The sequence below is a fragment of the Neolamprologus brichardi genome, chromosome 12 (genome assembly GCF_056152115.1).
Source record: "Neolamprologus brichardi isolate AB-2024 chromosome 12, ASM5615211v1, whole genome shotgun sequence".
Lineage (NCBI taxonomy): Eukaryota > Metazoa > Chordata > Actinopteri > Cichliformes > Cichlidae > Neolamprologus > Neolamprologus brichardi.
The window spans coordinates 29,882,457-29,910,377 of NC_142115.1; the positions used below are offsets into that span (position 1 = coordinate 29,882,457).

General features: G+C 39.5%; 2 protein-coding genes across 3 annotated transcripts; one reads left to right on the forward strand and one right to left on the reverse strand.

Annotated features, from left to right (window-relative positions):
* Window positions 1-4,828: 4,828 nt before the first annotated feature.
* On the reverse strand, window positions 4,829-11,383 carry LOC102782827 (flavin reductase (NADPH)-like). The gene is made up of 5 exons (XM_006790044.3): window positions 11,340-11,383; window positions 6,111-6,278; window positions 5,822-6,023; window positions 5,371-5,535; window positions 4,829-5,140 (listed from the first exon to the last, which is right to left on the reverse strand). The coding sequence occupies exons 2-5, from the start codon at window positions 6,243-6,245 to the stop codon at window positions 4,983-4,985; spliced, it is 660 nt and encodes a 219-aa protein (XP_006790107.2). The 5' UTR covers window positions 6,246-6,278; window positions 11,340-11,383; the 3' UTR covers window positions 4,829-4,982.
* A 914-nt stretch (window positions 11,384-12,297) lies between these two features.
* Window positions 12,298-23,837, forward strand: ppef2a (protein phosphatase with EF-hand domain 2a). Of its 2 annotated transcripts, XM_087848760.1 has the most exons (17): window positions 12,298-12,473; window positions 13,236-13,304; window positions 14,440-14,567; window positions 14,664-14,718; window positions 14,808-14,983; window positions 15,157-15,271; window positions 15,564-15,610; window positions 16,147-16,313; window positions 16,405-16,441; window positions 17,132-17,281; window positions 17,368-17,706; window positions 18,914-19,099; window positions 19,262-19,404; window positions 19,999-20,105; window positions 20,793-20,959; window positions 21,759-21,846; window positions 22,752-23,837. In XM_087848760.1, the coding sequence occupies exons 2-17, from the start codon at window positions 13,244-13,246 to the stop codon at window positions 23,003-23,005; spliced, it is 2,220 nt and encodes a 739-aa protein (XP_087704886.1). In that variant the 5' UTR covers window positions 12,298-12,473; window positions 13,236-13,243; the 3' UTR covers window positions 23,006-23,837. The 2 variants fall into 2 exon arrangements, with proteins under 2 accessions (XP_087704886.1, XP_087704885.1); XM_087848759.1 differs by lacking the exons at window positions 12,298-12,473; window positions 13,236-13,304 and adding an exon at window positions 13,335-13,467.
* The last annotated feature ends 4,084 nt before the right edge of the window (window positions 23,838-27,921 follow it).

Here is a 27,921-nt window from a genome sequence, read left to right on the forward strand (position 1 = left end):
CCCAGCAGCCTACATCTATTGCAGCATAACTAAGGGAGGATTCAGGGTCACCTGGTCCAGCCCTAACTATATGCTTTAGCAAAAAGGAAAGTTTTAAGCCTAATATTAAAAGTAGAGATAGTGTCTGTCTCCCAAATCCAAACTGGAAACTGGTTCCACAGAAGAGGGGCCTGAAAACTGAAGGCTCTCTCTCCCATTCTACTTTTAAATACTCTAGGAACAACAAGTAGGCCTGCAGAGCGAGAGCGAAGTGCTCTAATAGGGTGATATGGTACTACAAGGTCATTAAGATAAGATGGGGCCTGATTATTTAAGACCTTGTATGTGAGGAGCAGGATTTTGAATTCAATTCTGGATTTAACAGGAAGCCAAAACAGGAGAAATATGCTCGCTCTTTCTAGTCCCTGTCAGGACTCTTGCTGCAATATTTTGGATTAGCTGAAGACTTTTCAGCGAGTTTTTAGGACATCCTGTATATAATGAATTACAGTAGTCCAGCCTGGAAGTAATGAATGCATGAACTATTTTTTCAGCGGAGGGCTTTCCTATAAAGCAGCAAACTATTTCTCCAGGCTAAATGATGATCCTCTAAATTTGTGACACGCCATTTCCTCTCCAGCTTACGAGTCATCTGCTTTAGGGTACGCATTTGAGAATTATACCACGGAGTCAGGTACTTCTGATTTGAGGCCTTAGTTTTCACAGGAGCTACAGTATCCAGAGTCGTACGTAGTGAGGAGGTAAAATCATTAACAAGATAATCGACCTCTGTTGGGGTAGCGTTCAGATAGCTGCTCTGCTCTATGTTGGTACAGGTCATTGAAGATGATAACAGTGGGTGGATTATATTCTTAAACTTAGCTACAGCGCTTTCAGAAAGACAACTACTGTGATAAAGTCTACTCTCCATTGCTGTGTAATCAATTATTGTAAATTTAAATGTTATCAGGAAATGATCAGACAGGTGAGGGTTTTCAGGAAACACTGTTAAATGTTCCGTTTCTATGCCATATGTTAAAACAAGATCTAAAGTGTGATTAAAGTGGTGGATAGTCAATTAAAAATGACCAAACTGTAATTAAAAAATGTGTCTGTGTCCTATATTTAAAATGTATATGGCCTATTGTTTTACTAAAAGGTATGTATATGCATTATAAGGCTTCAGTGCCTGAAGTTCAAGGATACAGACCTTCAATTTTACTAGTAAAAATCTAACTAAAGAGAAAAGAACTTCACTTTAACAGGAAGAGGCCTCCAGCAGAACCAGGCTCCGCAGGTCCCTGCATCCTTCATCAGCCTGAGCCTGTAGCAGCATAACCTCGCTCAGGGTTACCCGATCCAGACCTGAATAAATGCAGAAATTATGATATCTTAAGGTCTTTAAGATATGATGGGACCTGATTATTCAAGACTTTATATGTGAGGAAAAAAGTTCAATTCAATTTTATTTACTTAGCGCCAAATCACAACAATAGTTGCCTCAAGGCACTTACTATTGTAAGGTAAAGACCTGGAATAATACAGAGAAATCCCAACAATGGGACAACCTCCTATGAGCAAGCACTTTGGCGACAGTGGAAAGGAAAAACTCCCTTTTAAGAGGAAGAAAGCTCAGGCAGAACCAGGCTCAGGAAGGTGCGGCAGATCCAGTGACGAGAAGCCTGTATGGGAGAAATATGATTTCTTTCTCTTACTACCCCACCTGATGTGTTTTGGAGCAACTGAAGACTCGGGGAGCTGTGAAGCTGTCAGTTTAGCACTGAGCCAATAATGCAATAATGACTTGCTACATTTCTCAGCTCTTCTAAAAAAAGAAACAAACAAACAAAAAAACTTCTTGGACACGAATAAGGAAAAGCTTCCCAGGCTCCAGTTTAAGTCTTTAAGTGTGGACAACCTCATTACCAAAAAGATCCAGCTAGATTAGGGATATTTAAGTGCATGAGTAGAAAGACTGTGCACAATTGCAGGCAACAAAGCCAGAGGCAACACCTAAAGCATGGGGAAAAACACAAGCTACATTTAGCTGGGCCTAATTTCAGGACTTGCATGGTAGATCACATGTCAACTGCACACAGCGGTGTCTTTAGGATAAACTGGAATAATATGCCCGCTTTTCCTCTTACCGACAAATCAGATTACATCCTTGGATAAACTTGTTTTCTTGAATCTTATTTCAGAGCAATGTTTCAGATAAAGAGAGAGAGAGTCTGTTCAACTGAGCAGAAAATTTACATCTTATCCTCCTGCATTGTTTGTCTACTCAACTTCTTTGTACTGGAATGTGGTTTCATGTTCACTACAGATATAGGGTACGATAATATCAGATCGCCTACACATGATGCAGCATGCCTTACTTTGTCACGTAACAGAAAGCAGAATACAGGTTTGTTATCATGATCGCTAACACAATGTTCTGTGAAAGATGTTTTCCACTGTGTGTGTCTCTCTCTCTCTCGTGAATGAATACAGGTGCTCCAGCAGAGCTTGACTGATCCACGAAAAACTATTTTTATGTGACATGTTCACGAGTGTAAGGGTCAAGCTGCAGTTACCAAAATTAAACAAGTTTCTTTATCTTTAAACACATGTGATAATTCTAATAAAAAATTGGAAATAAATAATCACTAAGCTGGCATGTAAGTGGACGAAAGCAGCAGAAAAGCAATGTATACAAACATTTTACTGCAGGAACCATCAGCTGTCATATTACTTTGGAAGAGGGATGGGGAACTCCAGGCCTCGAGGGCCTGTGTCCTGCAGGTTTTAGATATCACCTTGGGTCAACACACCTGAATCAAATGAAAAGTTCATTACCAGGCCTCTGGAGAACTGAGACATGCCGAGGAGGTAATTTAGCTATTTGAATCAGCTGTGTTGGATCAAGGACACATCTAAAACCTGCAGGACACCAGCCCGTGAGGCCTGGAGTTCCCCCACCCCTGCTTTAGAACATTGAGCATGTAATCCTTTTTCTTTATGTGGCAGCTGATTAAAACAGCTGATATCATCCTCATCTGCCTCCTCTCACACAGTCAGAGCCAAACTGACTCGGTTTTTTTCATTTATCAGCTGAATCAGCAAAGCAGTCTCCAGTACTGATAACTGTTTTGTTTTTTATCTGCAAGAGGAGGGTTTTTACTCATGTGAATTTACATAGTTGAAGATGCTAAAATTCTTGCTTTTGTTGAGAGTGACCACAATGGACAAGATTAGAAATGAGTATATCAGAGACAGCTCAGGTTGAGTTGTTTGAAAAGAGATTGATGGTTAGAACCAATGACTGTGGAGTCAGTGACTAAGACATCTGGAGAGGAGGGATGGTGGATAGACTGGGCAAAGAATGTTGAGGATAGAACTGCCAGATGGAGTAAGACCACAGAGAAGGTTTACGTCTCTTTACTTTTTTTTTTTTTTTTTTACAGTATAGTCAAACTGTGTTAATAATTACTTTTAATAGGTAAGCGTGAAAATGAAAAACAAACCTTAACACAAACTTGACACTGGGAAGTTATATCATCATTCAAAAACAAACAAAAAAATGAAGTGAGGCTTTTCTTTTTCTACTTCAGTAAGTAGAGTGGGTCAGGGTGCATGTGAAAGTATGCCTGGACAAGATACAGCAACCACCAGAGTGAGAAGGTGTGTCTGAATTCTGGACCAGGTGCTTAGCTATGAAAAGCATTTGAACGAATGCATGTGACTGAGTTGGAAACTTTGGAATTCTTTTCCTTAAGGTTTCTGGTAACTTGCCAGTTTGCTTTTCTGTAAGCAGGTAAAAAAAACAAACAAAAAAAAAACCTGATCAGAGTGGCCGAATATGAAACACTCTCCTACTCCTGCATACAGCTCACAGCCACATCCTCACTTTAAAAAAGCAGTAGTGAAAACTTTCGCTGGAATCAACTTCTTCAAAAGCACGACGCTGGGTGCGACTCTGCAACTAAAACTCATACAAGCAACAAATAATTTTCTCTGATAAGAATTCTCAACTCAGGATTTCATTTAACCTGATATTTCCTAATTTTGCTCCTTGTATTTGAACTTCTAGCACAAATATTCCTTCACCCTTTTCAGAACTGTTCATTTCACACAACGTGTACAGTACTTTTTTTTCTTTATTTTTTTAACATATGCAGAGCACTTGGTGATAACCTGTCATTACATTTTACTTTTATGGACACGACCTGTAAGAGTCAAGTAACTTTGCTTTACTTAAAACTACTAGATGTGGCACAGCACTGCCATCATGTGTCTGACAGTGCAATATGCATGGGAAGGCACTCACAGTTAGTCACTGTTTTTCAAACACACACACACACAGACACACACACACACACACACACACACACACACATATATATATGTGTGTGTTTTTTTTTAAAAAAAAGAGTAAATAAAATAACATTGATCAGTTAGACAGTTATTTCTACTAGCAACTCTTTTTTCCTAATAGGCACTTCACCCCAGTTAGACCAGTTATTCCAGCTTCAGCAGAATCTCACCATGAATATAGCTCTGGCTGTGTTTACAATGGATACATTGCCATGCTTGGAGGCTTAAAAAAACACTTTCAGATGGGTTGTTCTTACTAGATTTCAGGGGGACTTGCTATTTTATTAAAGCTAAGTTTAAGCCAAGCTGTAAACACAGTGCTGTTTTATTATAGGAGAAATCAATCACGATACTTTACCCACATAAGCTATAAACATACTCCCATCTTATGAAGCAAAGCTTCATTAAGAGTTGTGCCTATAGATCGTTGCTTTATATGACTGAATAAAAGCACTAAATTTGTAAAACGCAAATACAAAACAATAGATTCAACTGCATTAAACAACTGAGGACTGCAACTTTAATTATTTGATGCACCAGACACTGAATGCTTCACTGTAAATATTGCAAGATTAATATCCCCGAAAAATGTCTCCCTGCATGGATACAGCCAATATGTTGGTGCACCGAGCCTGGCTTCTTCTTTGTTATTTAGTAGTGATGGCGACTCCCTTCTTGGCCCAGGCGTTGCTGTTGAGCAGAGAGAGCATGAAGCGAGCCACGTCTCCTCTTCCTACTGCGCTGCCTGGAGGTTGACCGTTGTTGTCAGGCACAAAGTATCCCTCATGGGTTAGAAACTCTTGAGCTGTCAAGGACAAAAAGATTGCAACAGCCAGATAGTAAAAAACCTAACAGTTTGTCCAGTTACATGCTTGAACTCCATGATTTGCTGATCTCAGAGAAATTATACACAGCAAAGTGAGACTATGCACTAAGGTAAAACAGATCACACTAAGTCAGAAAGCTTCCACTGAATTAAGCTCCGCCATTCTCTGTTGACACCCCCCACCCATGATGCAATCTGTCTGCTTTTACCTGTGGCCGGAAGGTTCTTGAGGCCAGGTGGACGCACCACAGTCCAGTTGATGTCCTCCGTCTTCTGCAGAAGCTGCTCCATCTCATACATGTTGCTGAGGACACTTCGGATTAGTGGCAGCAGGAGGAATCTGATCAGGTACGATGACTGAGTTCCAGAGTTTGCTGAAAAAAGTAAATAAAAAAACAGTGAACAGCCTGAGCCACAAAAGCCAAATAACCTTCAAAGCCCAAGTTTTTGAAAGTGCCTCCATCCATCCGTTTTCTTAGTGACATATTCAGTTCAGGCTCATGACTCATGTTCATAAATCAGCTAAAACAGAAGCTTTTAATCATTTGACTCAAAGCCAAACCTTGACACCTGTCCTTCACATTTTGAGAAAGCAAGATTAGAAATATCAGTTACATTAAAGAACAAATCTAAAGGGCCACATCTGTGTGATGCACTTACGCTCTGTGTACCAGGAGGTCATGGTGATGATCCTGTTCACCCGGGCCTCTTGCATCGCACTGACCATAGCAGTCATGGACCGAGTGTAGCCCGTCACCCCGGTGAAGAAGGAGGCTGGGAAGCCGAGGCAGGACATGATGACATCCTGGTCTTTGAAATGAGTCTCCAGACTGTCTGCCGAGAAAATATCAGCCGTCACCACCTGGAAAACAGTTACAAGACTGACTGTTAAAATGTCCATGATTACTTTTGTTGATTGCACGTAACAGAGCTTAAAACAGATAATTGCCTTGAGATTCTCATGAGTCACGGTGAGCTTCCCCGGGTTCCTGACGAGGGCGGTGACCACGTGGCCCTGCTGCAGGGCCTGGTTGACCAGATACTGTCCAGTCTGCCCAGTGGCTCCCACCACAGCGATCTTCATCCTCTAACGCTTGGAGCCAAGTCAAGACTGCAACTAAAGCAGAACACGACGTGGTGAATGCTCTGATCGCTCATACTAACGGCGCTGAAGTTCCCTCCCCCTTTCACAAGCGTAATAAAACTACTTTTATTGTGCAATAAAAATGTAGTTTCAGAGAAATTTAGGTTTGTCATGTAACAGCTTGTCCTTGTGCATCACTAACCCCCCAAAAAATGAATGAATGAATGAATTACTACAATTCTTGATCTCTTAAGAGCTAAAAATGAATGTGCAGTAAAGACAATCTGGCACCCGAAGTCAGAGCAGAAGATTGTGAAATCACATCTCCAGCCTAGAAATATGGATGTGTGTGAGAAAGAAAAGAAAGCATAATTTTTAAAAAAATTATTAAACCTGGTTGGATGAAAACAATGATATGATGATGAAGAGAGATGAAAACTTTCATTCTATCAGTCAAACAAAACTGCACATTGGTTCCCTTTGTTTTATCCAGACTGGGGTAAATGGATCATCTCCACGGCAGAGGATGATGATGAGGTTGTTGGTCAGATGCTCACTGCAGAAACTAAGCCAATATTGTTGACTGAATTTCAACTGATGTTGTTTAGAAGATCATAACAAGCATCTCTGTGCTGATTCCTTGAAGCTATGTTAAATGAGCACTGTTTGGGGACAACACAGGCATTTTTTCAGTGAACCGTCTGTCCTCATATTGTTGGCAGTCCTTTCATTTGTGGGTAATGTTGACGTCAAACACCATGCCGCTGCCACTAACAATTAGTTCTTTGGTTTTTAACATTAGAGATAATTACAAAACAGAACTGTTCTCAAGAATTTAACTTTTATAACTGCACCTGAGGCTGAGGCTTAAAAGTGATTTCAGTTTTAAAGCCAAGTCGCATCCCAAAATGATGGAATAACTGGATTCTCTCAGAAATTAAGTAGAAGTATTTAAAAGGAAAAAAAGAACAAACTTTAACTGGTGGCCACAACACAGAGCTTTAGGGGTTAGGTTACGTCCCATGCTTATGTTGTTAGTGGTATGAGACATCTAGTGATCTAGCTTTAACTGTGTCCACATCAATTTTACTATAAGTAACACTCATACCACAACACCACAAAAACCTGGAGATGACAAATTTGTTCACAGAGCTTTAATTTTTTTTAAAAAAACACCAGCCATTTGGCTGTATTAATGGTCAGTACAAATGCAATCCGTTTTTTGTGTATTGCTTACCCTTTGTAGGAGTCGCAAGTCAAAATATCTTTATCGAGCATGCAGCAGCAAGATCCATATGAGCGACTCCAAATGGAGACTGCATTTTTTGCATGAAGCACAACTGCAGTAACTCTTATACTCTAATTATTACCATTACAATTATTAATCACCTCCAGTAGGACTGATCAGGATCACAGCCTCTCTGCAGTTGTGTAACTCTGCAGCTCAAACAGGTGACCCACCCATGCAGACTCTAATTTTACCATTTTCCCTCATTCAACAGTTTTATATCAGTAGTGACTGTTCTATATAAACATTCATCAGTGACTTTAATATGTACACCACTCCAACTGCGTGTTAACACAGACATATGGTGCTGGATCGCCTGGCAGCCTTTAAAACAATTTCCCTTGGGATGAATAAAGTATTATCAATCAATATATAAACAGCCAAACAATGGCTATAGAGACAAAGAGAAACAGACAGGAAAGCCCAACAATAATAAAAAAAAACTCTTTAAGGAAGCAGTAGGTGACAGTGGGAACAAAAAACTCCCTGTTAACAGGAAGAAACTTCCAGCAGAACAGGGCTCAGGTCATCTGCCATGACTGGTTGGGGGTAATGGACTGAACAGCCTGTAGAGCTTTGCCTCTCTTGCGTCATTTACCAGGAAACTAATTATTCAACAAAGGAAATGCAATCGTCACCCTTTCAAATGAAACTTCAAGAAAAAAAATTATTTAGGGTCATTACGTTATATTCAAATCAAACAGTACTTTTTAAAAGAAGACACTATAATATCTGTGCGCCTTGATCCTAACTGCAAATCCAAACTACAAAATAAAAAATGTGTCCTAAAGTCACTTTGTAATTTTTTCATAAACCACAACAGTTTCCCACTGCAGTAGCTGCAATGACGCTGTGGGGCACTGCCTCTCCTGCTAAACACCTTAACCCTATGCCGCTAAATTAACAAGTTCATTAATCAGCTGACACCTACAGTTTGCCTTTGTCCCGTCGCTCAGTAGTGAAGTGGATTATGAAATCATGCTACACGCCCAAGATTGAATAACAACCCTAAAAAAACAGCTCCTACATTAAATTCTGATATGTTGACCTCCCCTAATAACAATACAGCGTTATAAAAAGCTGCCTTGTCTTCAAAGACACAAACAATTCAATTCAATTCAATTTTATTTATATAGCGCCAAATCACAACAAACGTCAAAATTACCAATAATCATCCCACAGATGTAATATTATCTACAGCTACTTGTAGTTCCATTGATGTTAAGTTAGACTCTTTTTTTCCAATCGATCTTTCTGAGTTAACGTCAATAATTACTTCCTCCAAACCATCAACGTGTCTTTTAGACCCCATTCCTACAAAACTGCTCAAAGAAGTTCTGCCATTGATTAATTCTTCGATCTTATATATGATCAACCTATCTCTAATAATCGGCTATGTACCACAGGCCTTCAAGGTGGCTGCAGTTAAACCTTTACTCAAAAAGCCATCTCTAGACCCAGCAGTCTTAGCTAATTATAGGCCAATCTCCAACCTTCCTTTCATATCAAAAATCCTTGAAAGAGTAGTTGTCAAACAGCTAACAGATCATCTGCAGAGGAATGGTTTATTTGAAGAGTTTCAGTCAGGTTTCAGAGCTTATCACAGCACAGAAACAGCTTTAGTGAAGGTTACAAATGATCTTCTTATGGCCTCCGACAGTGGACTCATCTCTGTGCTTGTCCTTCTTGACCTTAGTGCAGCATTCGATACTGTTGACCATAATATTCTATTAGAGCGATTAGAACATGCTGTAGGTATTACAGGTATTGCACTGCAGTGGTTTGTATCATATCTATCTAATAGACTCCAATTTGTGCATGTAAATGGAGAGTCCTCTTCACACACTGAGGTTAATTATGGAGTTCCACAGGGTTCAGTGCTAGGACCAATTCTGTTTACATTATACATGCTTCCCCTAGGCAGCATCATTAGAAGACATAGCATACATTTTCACTGCTATGCTGATGACACCCAGCTCTATCTGTCCATGAAGCCAGATAACACACACCAATTAGTTAAACTGCAGGAGTGTCTTAAAGACATAAAGACTTGGATGGCCACTAACTTTCTGCTTCTCAACTCAGATAAAACTGAGGTCATTGTACTCGGCGCTGAAAAGCTTAGAAATTTGGTATCTAACCAGATTCTTACTCTGGATGGCATTACCTTGGCCTCCAGTAACACTGTGAGGAACCTTGGAGTCATTTTTGACCAGGATATGTCCTTCAACGCACATATTAAACAAATATGTAAGACTGCGTTCTTCCATTTGCGCAACATCTCTAAAATTAGAAATATCCTGTCTCAGAGTGACGCTGAAAAACTAGTTCATGCATTTATTACTTCCAGGCTGGACTACTGCAATTCATTATTATCAGGATGTCCAAAAAACTCACTGAAAAGCCTTCAGTTAATCCAAAATGCTGCAGCAAGAGTACTGACAGGGACTAGAAAGAGAGAGCATATTTCTCCTGTTTTGGCTTCCCTTCATTGGCTTCCTGTTAAATCCAGAATTGAATTCAAAATCCTGCTCCTCACATACAAGGTCTTAAATAATCAGGCCCCATCTTATCTTAATGACCTTGTAGTACCATATCACCCTATTAGAGCACTTCGCTCTCGCTCTGCAGGCCTACTTGTTGTTCCTAGAGTATTTAAAAGTAGAATGGGAGGGAGAGCCTTCAGTTTTCAGGCCCCTCTTCTGTGGAACCAGCTTCCAGTTTGGATTCGGGAGACAGACACTATCTCTACTTTTAAGATTAGGCTTAAAACTTTCCTTTTTGCTAAAGCATATAGTTAGGGCTGGACCAGGTGACCCTGAATCCTCCCTTAGTTATGCTGCAATAGATGTAGGCTGCCGGGGGATTCCCATGATGCATTGAGTTTTTCCTTTCCAGTCACCTTTCTCACTCACTATGTATTAACAGACCTCTCTGCATTGAATCGTATCTGTTATTAATCTCTGTCTCTCTTCCACAGCATGTCTTTATCCTGTCTTCCTTCTCTCACCCCAACCGGTCGCAGCAGATGGCCGCCCCTCCCTGAGCCTGGTTCTGCTGGAGGTTTCTTCCTGTTAAAAGGGAGTTTTTCCTTCCCACTGTCGCCAAAGTGCTTGCTCATAGGGGGTCATATGATTGTTGGGCTTTTCTCTGTATCTATGAAGCGCCTTGAGGCGACATTTGTTGTGATTTGGCGCTATATAAATAAAATTGAATTGAATTGAATTGAAACGTCGCCTCAAGACGCTTACTACAGAAACAGCGATCCAGGTGCTGAGAAAATGACACCTACACTACCAAAAACATCGGGACACGTGATTACTTTTATGATCTTTTATTCTTAAGCCCCTTTCAGTGGATTAACTTTTTAAGAGTCCACACGCTGTAAACTCTTTAATGTTTGACTCAACCATGCTGATAGCACCAGGGCAATATAACCTCTTACATAACGCTAAAAAAAGAAGAAGAAGTGGGAAACAGTCTACGCGGCTGTGACTTTCAGAAACATGTTGGGACTGCGGGGCTTTTGTATTTAATGTCTTTAAATGCCTATTAAACCGGAAACTGAGGGAATAACTGCCACCCTGAACCTTTATGATCTCTAATGTTACACAAACCAGTAGCTGCATTTCCGCTTTTGCTATGAGTCTTTGTTTTCTTCATTTATTCATTTAGAGGCAAAAAAAAAAAAAAAAGAAGAAGAAGAAGAAAAAGGTTTAGCGCAAAACACCGTGAGCCAAATTAACCCAAATTATTAGTCTGTTGTCATGCAGCATGCAGAAAAGGACGTTTAGTTCCTCACTCACCTGCGATATTATGAAAGCGTCCCGTGAGGGAGGCGTTCAAGAGCGAAAGTGTTCAGCTGCGTTGTAATTGTTTATCCTTAACCCAGATTTAAATGTTTTGTTTTGACGTTATGTAGAGGGAGATAACATGACCCCCTCAAAGGTAATGTCGAAGTTATAGTTAGAAAGTTAGTGTAAATATTTCCAATGACTACAAGTACAAATTTCGCAGTAAATACTTCTAAAATGTAACGTCTGCTTGCTTTTTTAAAAACCCAAATCAAACATCTTCGACTTTAAGATATTTTCTTGTGAAAATGAAAAGCTATAAAGTCAACAGAAATTTGAACCAGAAATGATTTTTTGAAAAACTAATTTATTCTTCGGTGCTTTATGCTGGTGCTATTTATTCTAGGTTAAATCTATTCATTGGGTATGGATATATGGTGTATAAATTTAGGTTTTATGTTCTTGATGCATGCTCAATCATCCAGGTAAGTAAAACGAAACGTTTCGTCACTCATCCAAGTGATGACTATAGTCCAGATGAACAGAATCAACTTTTGGAGATATGTACCACTTCAATGGTTTAAAAAAAATTTAACATCCCACACACCAAAATTTTATAGATCATAAAAAAAGGATCAGAGTTGAAGAAACTGTTGCGCTTGGGGGTTGAGTATTTAAGAAAATGGTCAGTGAAATCCAAAATAAAATCAAGTCAATGGTGAAGAATATTTGAATTTGTTTTTATCTACAGACATATCATCAGTAGGTGCTCACATGTAAACACAGACTTGGTCTCCTCTTGCCACCAATGTTTACCTCTGAAACCTTTCCATCTCCCTACTTGAAGAACCATTTGGACCTATCAGGTCATTAGATCAGATAATCCACTTCTGGCTTTGTGATTTGATTATGTGATCACACCAAGGGACTAAAGACTAAAGCAGCTTCAGCCACAGTCCAGGAGAGCTGCATGGTCGGGGTTGCTTCATACATGAAGCTTATGTACAATGACCGGTCTAACTGACATCTTGCTGCTATTCTGGTGAAGGATGCAACACAGCAAAGGGCTTTTTAAACACTCAAATGAACTGAAAGCTGACAGCCAAATAACCTGGGAAGTGGTGACTGGATAAAGAAGGTGACCGCGTAAGTAAGCAACAGATTTCAAGATGTAATAGTTGAGTGAGTCTGTATAGATGGATTTCGACAGCAGCTAGCTAAAAAGCAGGTTCCAACTGGGAAAAAAGACGCTAAACATCACAGTTTTGGTTCTTTTCTTATGGTCATATATTACTAAATTTTGTATCCACGTTTGGCATAGAACAAGACTTTAATTTGTTCCTGAAATGTGATACAATATGAAATAATCAAACAAAACAAACCATTCAGAATTCAATGCTCATTGTTTTATTAGATTTTTCCAAATTCTCAATGCTGATTTGTTCAAAATGGTTTCCAGCTGTGAAGGTATTTCTGCCTCCTTTTTTCCATAGATTGCTTTACATAACCCTTCGTAGAATTCAGACAAAACAGTCCTGTGTGGCAGGATTGAGGCCAACCAGCGGGTAATGAGATTAAAAGGCCACAAAGTTGAATGAGTTCAATGTCTTCCAGCTCTCTGCCTACTGCTGCTGCTTCTGAGCCATGCTCAGCATTTCTCAGTATCAATGAAGGTGTGTCTTAGAGTTAAAAAAAGAAGCAGAGCTATTAAAAAATGTGCACGAAGCAGAGTAATGAACTTCTATCTCAGCCTGAGAACAATGTAGTGGCTTCAAAGCCTAAAACTCTTTAGTACTTAAGCAGTCCAGTGTAAATATGTGCTCAAATATTAAATCTAGCAGATGAATTACCCGAATGTACTCTGAATCCTTTTGCACTGATGCGATGATTGATTGGTCCTTTGAACAGGAACAGTCATGGGATGTGGCGTCACAAAGTCTAACCATCTCCACAAACACACCACATCCAGTGGAAGAGGTGATACGCATACACTGACATACATGGTCGATGACCAATCACGCTGATTGCAGTTTTACTAAGTTTTACTCTTTCCTGTTTTTCCTTATTCTGGCTCTTATGTGTTGTCTTTGTGTTTGTCTTTTGGTGTTTCTTTTTTCTCTGCTGCCTGCAGCTGTTACAAGTAAGCCACATCTGCTTGACCTTTTTTGTCTTGTTGATGTTTCTGTTTGGCAGATGTTGGACATAAACTCAGACCTCTGGTATCTGGGTCAAGCATAGAGGTGGAAATATTTTTACTAAAAGTTGCAGATAGGATGTAGCTTTAATTGAAAAGTGGAGAAAGTAAACACCCGTATCTGTTTCTGATGATGGTTTTAAAGTCAACCATACAGACATAAAACTGCCACTATGCCTTTTTTTTTATTTAACAGTAACTTTACTCTTTGATTACTTGTAGAAATTCATTGCTAAGTGTTGGTTCAGGGAAGTTAGGAACAAGTTATCCAGCTAAACTGTTTGTTCCTCCAATCTGAATGGAAATAAAAGTGTTCCTGAAGTCCTTTAAGAGTATTTCAAGGTAAAAAAAAAAAAAAAAAAAGGATCTGAGATAATTGGAAGAACAGGGTATCGGACACCTATAACTCCAGCTTTAACTAACATTTGGTTGGGTTTTGGTGCCAATACTTAGTTACAGTTAGGAAGAAAAATATTTGTTTCAGAGGGGAAAAATATCCTAATTTGTGTTAAAATTAAACCTTTTTTAATGTTAAACTAATTCAGACAGAGACATTTTCTGGGTCTCTAATGCGCTGAATTCAGCCCCATCTAAAGGTGATGATACCACATCCACTATAGTACCGCTATAGTATAAATACCCTTGTTTGGCCTCTTGGTTTGTCCTCCAAGCACTATTTGAGAAGTTAGTTTAAGCTTTCTCTTGTGACTTGAATGCACATCAGGAAATAAACAGTCTTAGAATTGGTAGTCAAGTCTAATAATAAAAAAGTGTTTTGAAATTTTGCTTTAAAAAGGTTTTAAAAACAGCAGGTTTTTGTCTTGCAGCGCCTCTTATACTGTGTGTGTCAATAGTAGGATGTGAAAAAAATGATTAAAATGTGAGGTTTTTCTTGATCACATGTGTTCTGTGTTTCAGCCATAAGAGCTGCCATCCTGATTCAGCGATGGTACCGTCAGTACGTCGCCCGCACAGAGATGAGGCGGAGATACACCTGGAACATCTTCCAGTCCATCGAATACTCCGGAGAGCAGGCCCAGATCAAGGTGAGAAACTGCTGCCACAAACCAGTCGAGACCTGAGTGTTTAATAAAACACAATTAACAAAAAAACTACAACCTTTTTGTCTCCTTCTTGTGCAGCTTTATAATTTCCTTGGCTACCTCATGGACAATTTCACACCATCGAGCAATGAACGTAAGACTTCTGTATTTATTCTGAGTTTGTTTTTGGTTTTTTTTCTCTGTAAATCAAATCTCTGAGTTTGAACCATCTCCACCTTGCAGGAAATTTGATCTCGCACATCTTCAGAGAGAACGAGGTCTGCCGGGACGCAGAGTGGGAGAGGTTCTTCTGCTACAAGAACATCGAGGTGCCGGAGATTTACTCGGGACCTCATCTCACCTTTCCTCTGACGGTAGAGGAAGCAGTCGGTCTGGTGGAGGCTTTCAGGAATAAGAAAGTAGGTCTTTTTGGAGAAAATGTTCTACATCCAAGTTCAGCACGTGCCATTAATTGACTGCATTGTAATGTAAAACGCTTTATTTGCAGTGGTCTTAGTTATTTCCTATATGCTTGTGACTTTGCTTTCTCTGTTTTGGAGGCCTTCTTGCTAACACGTTTCTCTCCCAGCAGCAGCTGCACTCACGCTACGTCCTTCAGCTCCTCTTGGAGACGTGGAAACTGCTCCGCATGTTGCCAAATATCAACCGTATCTCCACCTGCCACAGCAAAGAAATCACGATTTGTGGTATGATAAAGATATTCTTTGATAGTGGTGGTAAAGCACATGGAACTGATGAAATTTGGAAATATTTAGTAAAGACAATGAAAAATCAAAAAAGCGTTAAAATGTTAGTCTTGTTTTATTATAAGAAACTGGACTTTGGCCAATTCTGCTGGCCAACAGAAACCATTGTTTCATAGTGGAAGAAAGTGAAATATTAAAGTTGCAGAATTTAAATTAAAAGTATAGATACAAATTAAGTGTGCTGTAACTTCCAGTCATTTTTAAGCCAGCCCTTTCTGTCCTGTTGTTACAGGTGATTTGCACGGACAGCTGGAAGACCTGCTGCTGATTTTCTATAAGGTATGAAAACTTAAACATTTTGAATGTGCTGGATTAATCCCATATTTGAACCCAGAATAATGACTTTTTTCATCTGATGAGCCTTATATACCATTTTAAAAATGGAATTTACAAATGATGATTATTAAAATCAATAAAAATTTATAATTTTTATTGCTATCACTGCTTCATCTTCAAACCTGCTTCATATGTTCAAGATAATTTAAGGATAATCTTCCAAAAATGTCCTTAATAAATGTTTTTGTGTAGTTAAATAATTTAATAAAGATTAATATATATAATTTTAAACTCCTGAGAATCAAATGATTTTCATGTTTTGCATTGAGGTGCTGTAATCAGAGAGTATTTGATGTGCTTCTTTGATTAACTTCTTTGTCAGTTAATCAGGTGGTTTTAGTTTCAGTTTACCTGCAGCTTTTTTTGCATCAGTGGTTTAATCTACTGTTTGGTTTGTTTGTATGTGGTTGATTTGTTTACACTTAAACTGCGGCTTGTCCCTTTAACTGTGCGCTCCTTCGATCTTGTTTACGTGACAGAACGGCATGCCGTCCTTAGAGAAGCCCTATGTGTTTAATGGAGACTTTGTGGACAGAGGCAGGGACTCTATTGAGATCCTCCTCATCTTGTTTGCATTCCTGCTCGTTTACCCGAGTGATGTCTACCTGAACAGAGGAAACCACGAGGACCACATAGTCAACCTCAGGTGAAATTAATAAACATACACTACATGTACATACACAAATTCATCTGTTGTCATTCAAACTTTTATTTCTTTACTCCTCTGGATGGTTTAGGTACGGCTTCACCAAGGAGGTGTTGAATAAGTACAAGGTAGGTTCATCTCATGCAAACCTGCACCTCCTTATCGCTGCTTTACTAGGCAGCAGCAAATTAAAACTTATGTGGTCACCTTCACCCATGCCTTCCCAGGAAAGCTCAATATAAACCAGTGTCTTATGTACATAAGACCAGTCACTCCTCCACGTTGCTAAGAGGATCTATGGTCATTAAAGAAGGTGACATCTGGTCTCTGTTGAGTCAGGGGGACTGAGCTGGTCTGAAGACTGACAGAAGAAATACAAAACAAAACAGAGGTTTCCTTACTGCATGCTGTCTTAAGTTACAGTGCAACATCTCAGTCACACACAGAAATAAACTAGTTCTGTCTAAGGGTTCTTTGTTCCCACCGTTCCCAGTTGCAGGTGGATCAACCAACGATAGATGGTTGGGTTTCTATATATAAAGCACTTTGAGATGATTAAGATTGTGATTTGATGCTAAAGTTAGACAGATACTGTGGGTTCATTCAATCTTATCAACAAATGGAGTTTAATTTTTGTAAACTAAAACTGAAAATTTCATTATTTTTAAGCATCTCCTTGTTAATGTAACTTTGTAAACTCTTCACAAACATGTTACGGCTTAGCAAACTGACTTTCTGTCTGCAAGGAGAGCAAAAACAAAGGAGAGAAATAAAAAAGCACTAACTGAGTAACTTTTGCTGATTGTGTTTTACATCAGATGCACGGGAAGAGGATCCTGAAGCTGCTGCAGAAGATTTTCAGCTGGTTGCCATTAGCAACAGTGATCGACCAGAAGGTGCTGGTCCTCCACGGAGGGATCTCTGACTCCACGGACCTCGGCGTCCTCGCCAGAGTTGACAGACACATTGTGAGGAACCAGCATGTGATGAGTAAAGCTGTTATTTTTCCACTATCCTTGCAATGTGTGTAATCTGTTTTCCTGTTTTCCTTCAGTACATCTCGGCTATGAGACCTCCGAAGAAGAGACACCACAGCTTGGCGGGAATATCCATTGACTCGGACACAGATGTGGACACCGCAGCCATCAGCAGGGTCTTCCAGCGTCGGGCCTCTTTCACGTATCCCAAACCCATGGGAACCCGACATTGCTTCCAAAATCGCTCGCTGCAGGACTTCTCGGATCGGATCAGAGTGAACATGGAGAACCAGCTGGAGCTCAGCAGGAGGGAAGAGCCAACTCTGAACGCCCAGATCAACAAACCGGAGCAAGATTCTCTGTTTTTGTCCACCGACTCTGGCAGCAGTGACACCACCGTGGATGAGTGGAAACAGGCGAGTATGGAGCAGAGATGTTTTCTTAGAAGCTGCTAAGTAAACAATGAGTCTTTTGTGTCAGTGTTAGAACAAAATCAGTTTTATTATTCCAAAACTAGAAAAATGTAAAGCCAGATGTTTAACGGGAGACAGCTGAAAACAGGAAAAAAAAAAAAACAATCCACTACAAAATCCACTTTCTTTGTGTATTTGTCACATGTGCATGCTTCAAATTTTTTTAAAAAAACAGACAAAAAAAACCCCAATTTAATAAAAATATGTCTTTTTTAAAATGATGATGGGAAGAGAAAAAGCTAACCAAATCTACCAGACTCCCACCCTGATTAAATCATGAAGTAACTGTGATTAACCACATTTTTCACATTCACTAGCCACTCTCAGGCCTCATTACTGCCAAAAGGAAGGTTTTAGAGTGGCCTCGTCAAAGTCTGGACTTACATCGAAATGCTTTGGCATAAACTTAAACTTTCCAATTTGGCGGAATTTCAAAAATTCTGCAACAAAGAGTGGGCCAAAATTCCTCCACAGCAATCTGAAAGACTCATTTCCTTGATTGCAGGTGTTGCCGGCGAGGATGTTATTAGATTTAGGGGACAACTACTTTTTCATGTTAGGTTGGTAGGTTTGGATAGCTTTTTTTTTTCCTTAATAAATATTACTCTATTTACTCTTGTTGCCTTTGTCTAATATTACAATTTGTATGATGTGAAGCATGTAACTGTGACAGATTGTAGTAAGATGTTAGTAGTTTTACTCCCAAATAAATTACCACCAGTCTAACCTGACCACAAACTCACACTCTTCACAAATTTTTATACTGACTTACTATTTTGTCAGAGGTCGTGACTTTTCACCTCACTCCTGCTCCAGTTATAGCCTGAAAGACAAACACACAGTAATCAACGCTCACCTAACAGGAGGTGCTGTGTGTTGCCTGCGTAAGACTTCAGAGGCTGTAATCCCCCACGTCACTAATCTCTCTGCTCTGACTTCAATCTACTCTTAAAAATTGGCTAGCTTTTTCCCCAGCTGGTGTTTCCACAGATTTTTTTCTGACTCTTCTGTTTTATTTTATTTTTTATCTTATTTAATGTTTATCTTTTACTGAATAGCAGACAGTGAAGTTGGACTACGCACCAATGCTAGAAATGGTTATTAAATATAGTAGAGAAACTTTAAGACTTAGAGTTCTTTGTCCCACCAGATCCTGGACCTGCTGTGGAGTGACCCGATGACTCAGGATGGATGCATACCCAACGAGGTAAGGGGTGGAGGCTGCTACTGGGGCCCTGATGTCACCGAGGACTTCCTGAACAGACACAATCTGCAGCTCATCATTCGCTCCCATGAGTGCAAACAGGAGGGCTATGAGTTCTGCCACAACCGTAAGGTCAGCTCAGTAATCCTACAGCTCGCTGTCTAAATTCAGTACTTTAAAACCAAAATCAGCCTCACTCTAAAGTATCATATGTACCATAAACCTCTCCCCTGATCAGCATCAGTGTTTCCTTCCTCTTCAATGACAGGTTTGTCCTTTCTTTCATTCACCCAGGTCCTCACTCTGTTCTCTGCCTCCAATTACTATGACGTGGGGAGCAACAGGGGGGCTTACGTGAAGCTGGGCCCTGACCTTGTGCCTTATTTGATTCAATATCAGGCCAGCAGCATGACGAGAGAGCTCACTGTGAGACAGAGGTACTACTAACACTCACTTCATTAGACAAATTCTTCATTACCAGATCATCTCTTCACTTAATTAAAACTTGCTTTAGTCTTAAAAGGCTAGGAGTAGCTTTGCATAATTCACTGATCAAAATAATCCTTATATTGATTATGCAGGGCCTTGGAGCAGAACCTCAGTTCATCCTTAGTCTGAAGCAGACCTTCAGACCTCTGTCCACAGTCAGAGATGTGTGCCAGAGCCAAGGGTAGAGAGAGTAGAAAAAACTGTTTGCTATGGACCCGTTAAAGCAGACTGAATCCTGAGATACACTAACTTTCTAATGTCAGACTTTGGCCACATTTAATATGACTAGCATCCATTATAACAGAATACGCAGGCCAGATAATAAGGGGAAGTACAATAGGCTCCCTTTAAACAGACAATAAGGAAGCTTTATGAAACTAGTGGTTTCCGCATGTCTACACAGCTTATCTACATTATTAACTTTAAAAATTTACAAATTAAGCACCTGAAATGTTTCTGACGTTGATGAGAAACCGTTTTTGCCTCTTTCTTTGATAACCATTGTTTGCCACGCTGTTGTGTTTGCCGTTCGTCATCTGCAGTGTTGGGCGAACCGAGCGCTCAGCTCTCAGAGTCCTGCGGGAGCAGCTGTTTGCGCACAAGTCTGACCTCCTCTGTGCCTTCAGAAAGTTTGACAGCGAGAACAAAGGTGTGTGTAGTTTGAGTTTCATAAACTGATTCACTCCTCATCGGATCAGTCTTTACTTTTTGTTGCAGATCTTTCCTTCTTTTTTTTTCCATGTAGTTCTCAAGAGATATTCACTTGCTGGAAAGAAATATGAGCCCACACCTTTGTATTTGTGTGGAACATAATGATCCCCGTGCAGGATGAAAACAACGTGTGGGCTGGGCAAAAGTCTAGCTCAGAAGATTTCAGAGTTTCACAGAAACTTCTGTTTCAGGGATTTAATTTCACTTACAATAGACAAACGGCTTTGCCTAACACAAAATAGTGTGAAAAAAAGGAAGGTACTTGGATGGATGTTGTTGGACTTTTCAACATATTTTTGGATAAGCAAACATTTGATTCTCTTTGAAACACAGCCTACAAGTAAAGGTAGTTTATTAATTATTATACACACAGGATTTGAAAAACCTGAAAACAGAACTGAGTTAGCTTTTGGTTGGCTCTCACAGTGCAGAGAAAAAGCCTGCTGTTTACATTTTCTGGGCTTTAATGTGTCACAAAATAACAAAGTATAATATTTTAGTGTGAATGTTTTCAAACTGTGTGGCAAAATACTTCTTAGATATAGTCTAGACAAGGTAGACAGTGATCAAACTTGGATTAGAGCTTTGCGCTCTTATAATTAGTATGACCTTTCACCTCTATTAGGTCTGGTGTCTCTGAACGACTGGGCCTCTACAGTGGAGAGTGTGATGCATCTGGATCTGCCCTGGAGGATGCTTCGCTCTCAGCTGGTCACCTGCAAGAACAGCGAAGGCACGATAGACTACTACGAGTGGTTCAACGAGCTTGCCATCACAGGATCCAAAACAGATGTAAGAACTCACCGGCTCTGTCTTAGCTGATGTAGCAATGTTTACATGAAAATGCAGTAATGTAATATGGAGAAACTTTAGAAAAGGGATCTTTATACCGAGATTCAGGGAGTTGTAGAGAAGTAGAAAAGATAAATTGCCCTTCCACCCTTGAAATTGGTTAAATGGATACAAAGGAACATTGATTTGTGTCCTTTTCCTGGCACGGTGTGTATTCCGTGGCGTCATGCTGCTGTCATGTGTTGTTGACTAAAATTATTTGTAAAGGATACACCTGTGTATCATCGATTACAGGTTTCCTTGTAACCTTCCTGTCTACCCAAGTAGAATGAGTTAGGAATGAGAGTTGCTTCAAGATGGCACAGTGAGATAGATTTCCAAGTCACAGGCAGGAAAACAGGGGAGGCGAGGATGGACAAAATAGGGAAATGAGAAAAGCCCCTTGAGACCAACTTGAGACAATAAATGTCAGAAGTCAATTAAGTAAAGTAAACACTTTCAGAACACTCTAGGATTGGCCTTTGTTTTTGTTTTGCCTTTTGGTAAAAGGTGAAAACCTCCTTAAAGATGACTAAGAACATGTTTACCAGAATCCTAAAATTAACATCTGCGTGGGAATAAATCTTTTCAGTTCCCAGGTTGTATTCAAACAGAGTTTTGCTGCTTAAACAACATTATTTTTCTGACCAATCTGAAAGATGCTGCATATAAAATATCACCAGAATGCTGCAGATGTTCCTTTTGTACTTTATTTGTGTTGTTTTATAAATATGGGACTTTCTTCTTTTGGTCTTTGCAGCATATTGACCAGAGTCTGCTGGAAACGTTGTATCGCCACCGCTCCACTTTGGAGACAATCTTCAGGATTGTAGACACGGACAATTCGGGTAAAACACCCACTGTTTATTGCTGTTCGATGCAGAAGCAAATCTGCTAATGGAATATATTACCCTTAGATCGCTCAGTTTTGCATCATTCCCAAGTAACAGCACAGAGAAAAAATACATGTTTAAGTCCTTTCTATCACACACATTCACGCTCCAATGGATGAGCAACTTGGGGTTTGTATCTTGCCCAAGGATATTTGGCAAGCAGACTGGAGCAGCCAGGGATCAACCCACCAACTTTCTGATTAGTAGATGATCTACTCTACCTCCTGAGCTGCAACCAAATGCACTCAGTCGGAAATATAGTGATTATATAACTTCAATTAAATGTCAGTTTTTGCCTTAAAACATTTAATTTACTAATTACATAGTAATATGTGCCTAATATTAATATATAACAAGTGCCAGATTTAATTTCAAAAGACATGAAAGAAATACTTTTCTTCATTAAATAACTAAAATTTCTCTTTATGTATTGTGGCTTTGGATTTTTACCTTATTGAGATAATTGTTTTGTCATATTTAATCTACACACTTTTCTCTTGATTTATTTGTTATATATTAGTTATGTTTAACTTAATTTTTAACTGCTGCCAAAGGAAAAATGAATTACTTAACTTTTATAATCTACATAGATGATTGAGAGAAGGAGTCAAGTGTGTCAGGGCTCTGATGTGTCTGTGGGAGACGTCTGCTGAGCTTAGCTCATCTGTAGCGTGCAAAACAGGCAGCAGGAGGTTACGGTCGCCTGATTCCTAACGATGACTAACCCACTGATCTACTAGCCTTTCCATCCCGCCTCTCTGATCACATGCAAACACAGACAGCAACACTTTTCTTTAACAGTTTCTGCCTATTACTCCTTCTTGAACCTCTAATCTCCTCCTCCTTCTCCTCCACCTCAGGGTTCATCAGCATTCAGGACTTCCGTCAGACCTGGAAGCTGCTGAGCGTCTACCTGAAAATGGAGATCACCGACGAGGCCATCTCCGACCTGGCCGTCACAATTGACAGCAACCACGACGGCAGCATAGACATCGACGAGTTCATGGAGGCCTTTCGGCTCACGGACAAGAAGAGCCGGCTGGAACGAGGACGCAGCATGTTCATGGGCACGGCCTCTGACCTCACCAAGCTGGAAGGAGATCCCAACATTTGATGAAAAAGCGTGTTAAACAGATAGCTCGGCATCCAGCAGAGGGGAGGAGAGGGAGCTGCAGCCAACGCAAGCTGCTTTTGATGACGCACATAAAGATGCAGGATGATGCTGAGCAACAGCCGCCTGGATCACAGGGGATTAGGAGGAGGTTAGAGGTCAGGGTGCTTGCGAATGCTCATTTGAAGCGGAGGAAGTCTGGGCAAAACACAGCAGCTTGAGCAACTCACGTCTCCTTTATTTTTCTGAAATAGTCCAAAACTGAAAAACAAAAGGCATCGTATAGAAAATAACAATTTAATTAAATGCAAAAATGGGTGATTTTTGCATTTTATATTCACTGAATTTACGTTTAACAGCTTCAAATGTGACTCATGTCAACATAAAAAGATTCTAACACTCCAGATGTGTTAAAATGGACATGTAATGATCCTACTCGGGTGATGATTAACAGTTAAAACTGAGTAAAAGATGGGAAGGAGCACAGAAACAAGAATCCTTCAAATATATGAAGAAATGTGTTAAATATATAAAAAGTGCTTGCCAAAGGTTTTTGGGAGGTAGCTTATTGAAATAATTTTTCACATCATCTACAATTTTTTTTATGAATTTGTTGGATGTAGTGAAGAGGTATTTCAAGAAAAGGAGGAAGATAGGGTAACACATCATATGGATGGATGTTATCTCATGGTGGTGCCAGCTGAGAACGAGACTGGATGGTAGGGAACAGTTACCAGATGATTGGGAAAGAACAGACTCGCAAAAGGAGTCTTGGAGAGTAAGAAGAGGATGGAGGGAATGGAGATCAAGTGTACCGGTACAAGTTATTAAAGAACAGGGGAGCTGCAGTAACCACAGTGGGATAAGGTTATTGGAGACCATGACGATGTGGGAAAGACTGTGGGGTGACTGTCAGTGATTTTTGCTTTGAAAGTGTTGATTGAGATGTATACAGGAGGTCAGAAGGAGTTGCATCTGGGAAGAATCCTGGAGAATTTGTTTTAAAATATCTGCAACTTACTGGTGCCTTAGCAGTAGCAGCACTTGAAATGTCGCGTGGACTGATAATATTTTCTGTGAGCGCGGTGGGATTGCTCCTCCTGTCGGGCAGCAAACGAGCCCCCAACCCGTCCAGAACGGAGAACTCATGATTGTATTCATTTGACTCATAGGATGTATATCTACCTCCAGTTTCTGAAGTTTAAAGGTGTAGTCTGAGAATTTGGGAGTTATGTTTATTATGTTATCTCAGCTGAGCATAAAGACAGGAAATGGAAAGTATCAGCTCGCCTGCTCTCGCTAAAAGGAAACCAAAGTCACCTAAATTCACCCTAAAAACACACTCATTGCTACATGTTCACAGAATAACCAGTTACTAATACTACTAACATGTTAAATTCAAAGTAGTGTAATGTTACTTTATCAAAAGTGACATTTTTACATTGTAAGTGTAACATATTCACAACATTGTTTTGTAACACTGCAGTGACTCAGTGTGGGTTAGAAATAAGTAACTTGATATTTCAGCAGATGTAAGATGATATCTGTGTGGGTGATATCTTCTGAAGATCAGTAACACATTTGTTTCTTTTATACAGTGTAAAAGATAAACATTTCTAGGCCTGTTGCAGACGGGAGTAATTTATTTCATCAGTGAGAATTAAAGTAAGAAATATGGTCCTGGGTGAATCCTGAAATGAATCCTGAATTACAGGAAAATTCTACAACAGCAAATATGGCATCAGAAACTTAACTTTCGGGAAAGGAAAAAGCTTTTTAAGGAAAGCTTTTTAACCCGTTTTCATCAGATTGGACTGCTAATTGCATACATGTAGTTTTTAATCCTGCCACTACCATTAAAATTAAAGCTCATTTTAATTTTGCATTGCAATAACTGCATGAACAGGTGGCCAGAGGCATTTCAAGATAACTGTTGAGCCCTGAGCGAGCATACAGAGCAGGACAGCTGTTTTCAATCTTCATGGTAAGCTAAGCATCTAAATAGTAGTAGTGTTTAAATGATTGATCATTTTTTAACAGTAAATTCAACATTGTGCAGGACTTGTTCCTTCAAGGCGTGATGTATTTTTTTAGTTTAATCTGTTGTTCCACATTTCTGAGTATTATCAATTGCAACTAAAAGAGTCAGTGAGTCTGTGTGAATGTGAATTTTACTGTCTTTTTTTCTAGTATGTTGACCATGTAAAACCTTTCCTGTAAATAAAAAAGTGAGTCATGTCTTACTTTCCTAAGACGTATGTGGAAAAAATGTTCAGTTGTTGCAGTTGAAGGTATGCAATTAGTTTCTAATTTGTTTAATTAAGGTAGCAGATTTTTTTATTCATTTATTTCTCATCCTTATTATTTAAGAGCAAACATAAAACTCAAAATTCCCCTTGCAATCAATGGCAATTCTAGAAACCTTGGTCATTACTAAATGCTTTATTTTCTCTCTGCTCGACCTATAGTTGCTGTTTGCTTGTGGGTCTCTCTGCTTTCAGTTTTGTATTTAATACCTGAAAAAACAGCTTCATTGGGTTGAGTTCAGGTGATTGACTTTGCCATTGAAGAATATCTCATTTTCTGCATTGTTTGGGTTATTGTCCATGTATACCTATCAGCTGTCACATTATCAGTAAACACCAGTTTCCACTGGTTCAACTGGCAGCCATACATGCCCATGCCATAACATTACCTCTACAATGTTTGACAGACAACGTGCTTTTCTTCGGATCATGGGCTGTTTTTTCTCCTCCCTCTCTTTCCTTTTTCCATCATTAAGGTACAAGTTAACTTCGATTTCTTCTGTCCAAACACTGTTTGTTTTTTTTTCCAGAGTTCTGCAGTTTCTTCTAGATGTTTTCTGGCAAAGTCCAATTTGACCTTCTTGTTCTTGTGGTTTGCACCTTTTTGAAAACTGTTATAATAACATACCTAACTCCACAAGAGTTTTCTTGAGTTGTGAAGCTGATTTTAAGCATGGAAAGAATTCAGTTATTATTCCTTCTTTTTAAGACTTTACCAAGTTGCTAATTTTGCCATTCCTCAAATTTTTACATTTTTCCTGTTAGGTTTGTTTTGTTTTTTCAGCCTAATGGTGACCTCCATTACTTGGTCCTCATACTGAGGATTCCAGTGAAAAGCTACTAAATGAAACTTCAACACATGGAATCAACTCCAGATCTTTTATCTTCTTATCCTCCTAAGAACCAATAGAAAGGACACAATGAAAAGGATGGGTCTCATGTCTCTAGTCCACTAAGATAAAGTTCTTGTATAATTTAATACACTTCATTTTTTTTACTTGCATACTAGAAAGTAAAAATAGTCAAATCATATGATCGTTTTTAAACGATTGACTGAGTTCACAGAATCACCAGCAGGGGGCAGAACAGACTAGAGTACAGCTTTTCCTGCACAGATCGGCTTCTCAGGACTGAAGAAAAGTGGTCACTGTTTAAGAGACAGGTGATTAACACAAGAGTAGGAGTCATTAGTTGGGAAAGCAAACAATGTTAGGATTAAAAGCTAACACACCCTGAAGTTGAGCTGCAGCAGCAAACAGTGAATTTTTGAGGTTTCACTCGCATTATCTCCCTGAGCCCTTAAAGTCAGGGCTTCCTGCTCTTTTAAGTGGGTGGATTTTCAAACAGGTCCAGAGCTGCCTGAAGTGTATACGTTTTACCTGGAGGAGGACAATTTGTTTTGTTTTGGGGTTTTTTTTGCCTTTTTTGCACAATGTTGCTGGTAATTAGACACACCTGTTCAACTCGGTGCATTCAGGTAAAGACTGCAGTCATCGACGAGAAGTTCAAAATGAGCATGAAAGTGAGGCAGAAAGGCGATTTAAGTGACTTCTGCTGGGATTTTCCTGCACAACCGTGACTACGGTTTACAGGAAAGGATCACGAAAAAGAGGAAATATCCAATGAGCAGCAGTTCTCTGGGTCAAAATTAAAATGAAAGAACGGGAAACTTTGGTTGCAGCTTTGAGGGATCAGAAATGCTTTTACCTCTGGGCTGGAAAAATGGTACAAAAAAAAGAAAAGAAATCAGCTGAGGTGGGAGTCACAGAATGATTTTGTGATTTACATCATTTCCCCTAGGGATCAATAAAGTATTCTGACTCTGATTTTTCATAGAAATGACTCATAATAAAAATGTGTGGAATATATTTATTGTTAATTAGAAAACAAACGTAGCGTTAGAATAATATATATTTCTGTTTTTTTAAATGTGCAAGCATCTTTAAAAGTCCTATGAAGCGTTGTATTAGGTTCATACTGTGAATAGTAAAATCTTAAAATGGGAGAAATAGATGTTCAGCACTTAACGCTTATATTCCTTGTGTAGTTTTAAGGGATGATCTTGACCACCACGAGCGATTGTGGCAAATGCTGAACATGTGATTGAAAGTCATGCAGCTGGTTGTGGAGCTTGTTTACGGTCTGTACGGTCAGCACTTTCTCCAATCACATGAAGAACTGTAGAAGTTCTCCAGGACAGAGGAGCCTACAAAAGCTTCTCCTGTTTTAAAGGATGGTCACGCCCAGTATTGATTAACTTTGGTTTTCACTGTAAAAACATGTGAGTGATGATGAGTTGAGATGAGTTATCTTATAATCGCAATTTTAAACATTTTAAAACATTATCCACTCCCCCAGAGACTGAGACTGAATGGTACCACCACCAATCCCAACGCAGAGACCCTCTAACTAATGGGACAAAGCAGAAAGCAGTTAGACCCAGTTTTCCCAGAGTATTGTTCACAGTCTGCAGGTGGTCTTACAGTTGAAAAGCTTCTGGAGCTCTGGCCTAATGCACCATGTGAAAGAAAGACTCACAGTTTGATGGAGCATGTAGTGACGGGTGAGGTCGGGCATGACAGATTTGCAGGTGGTTGACTATACTTTTAAGTA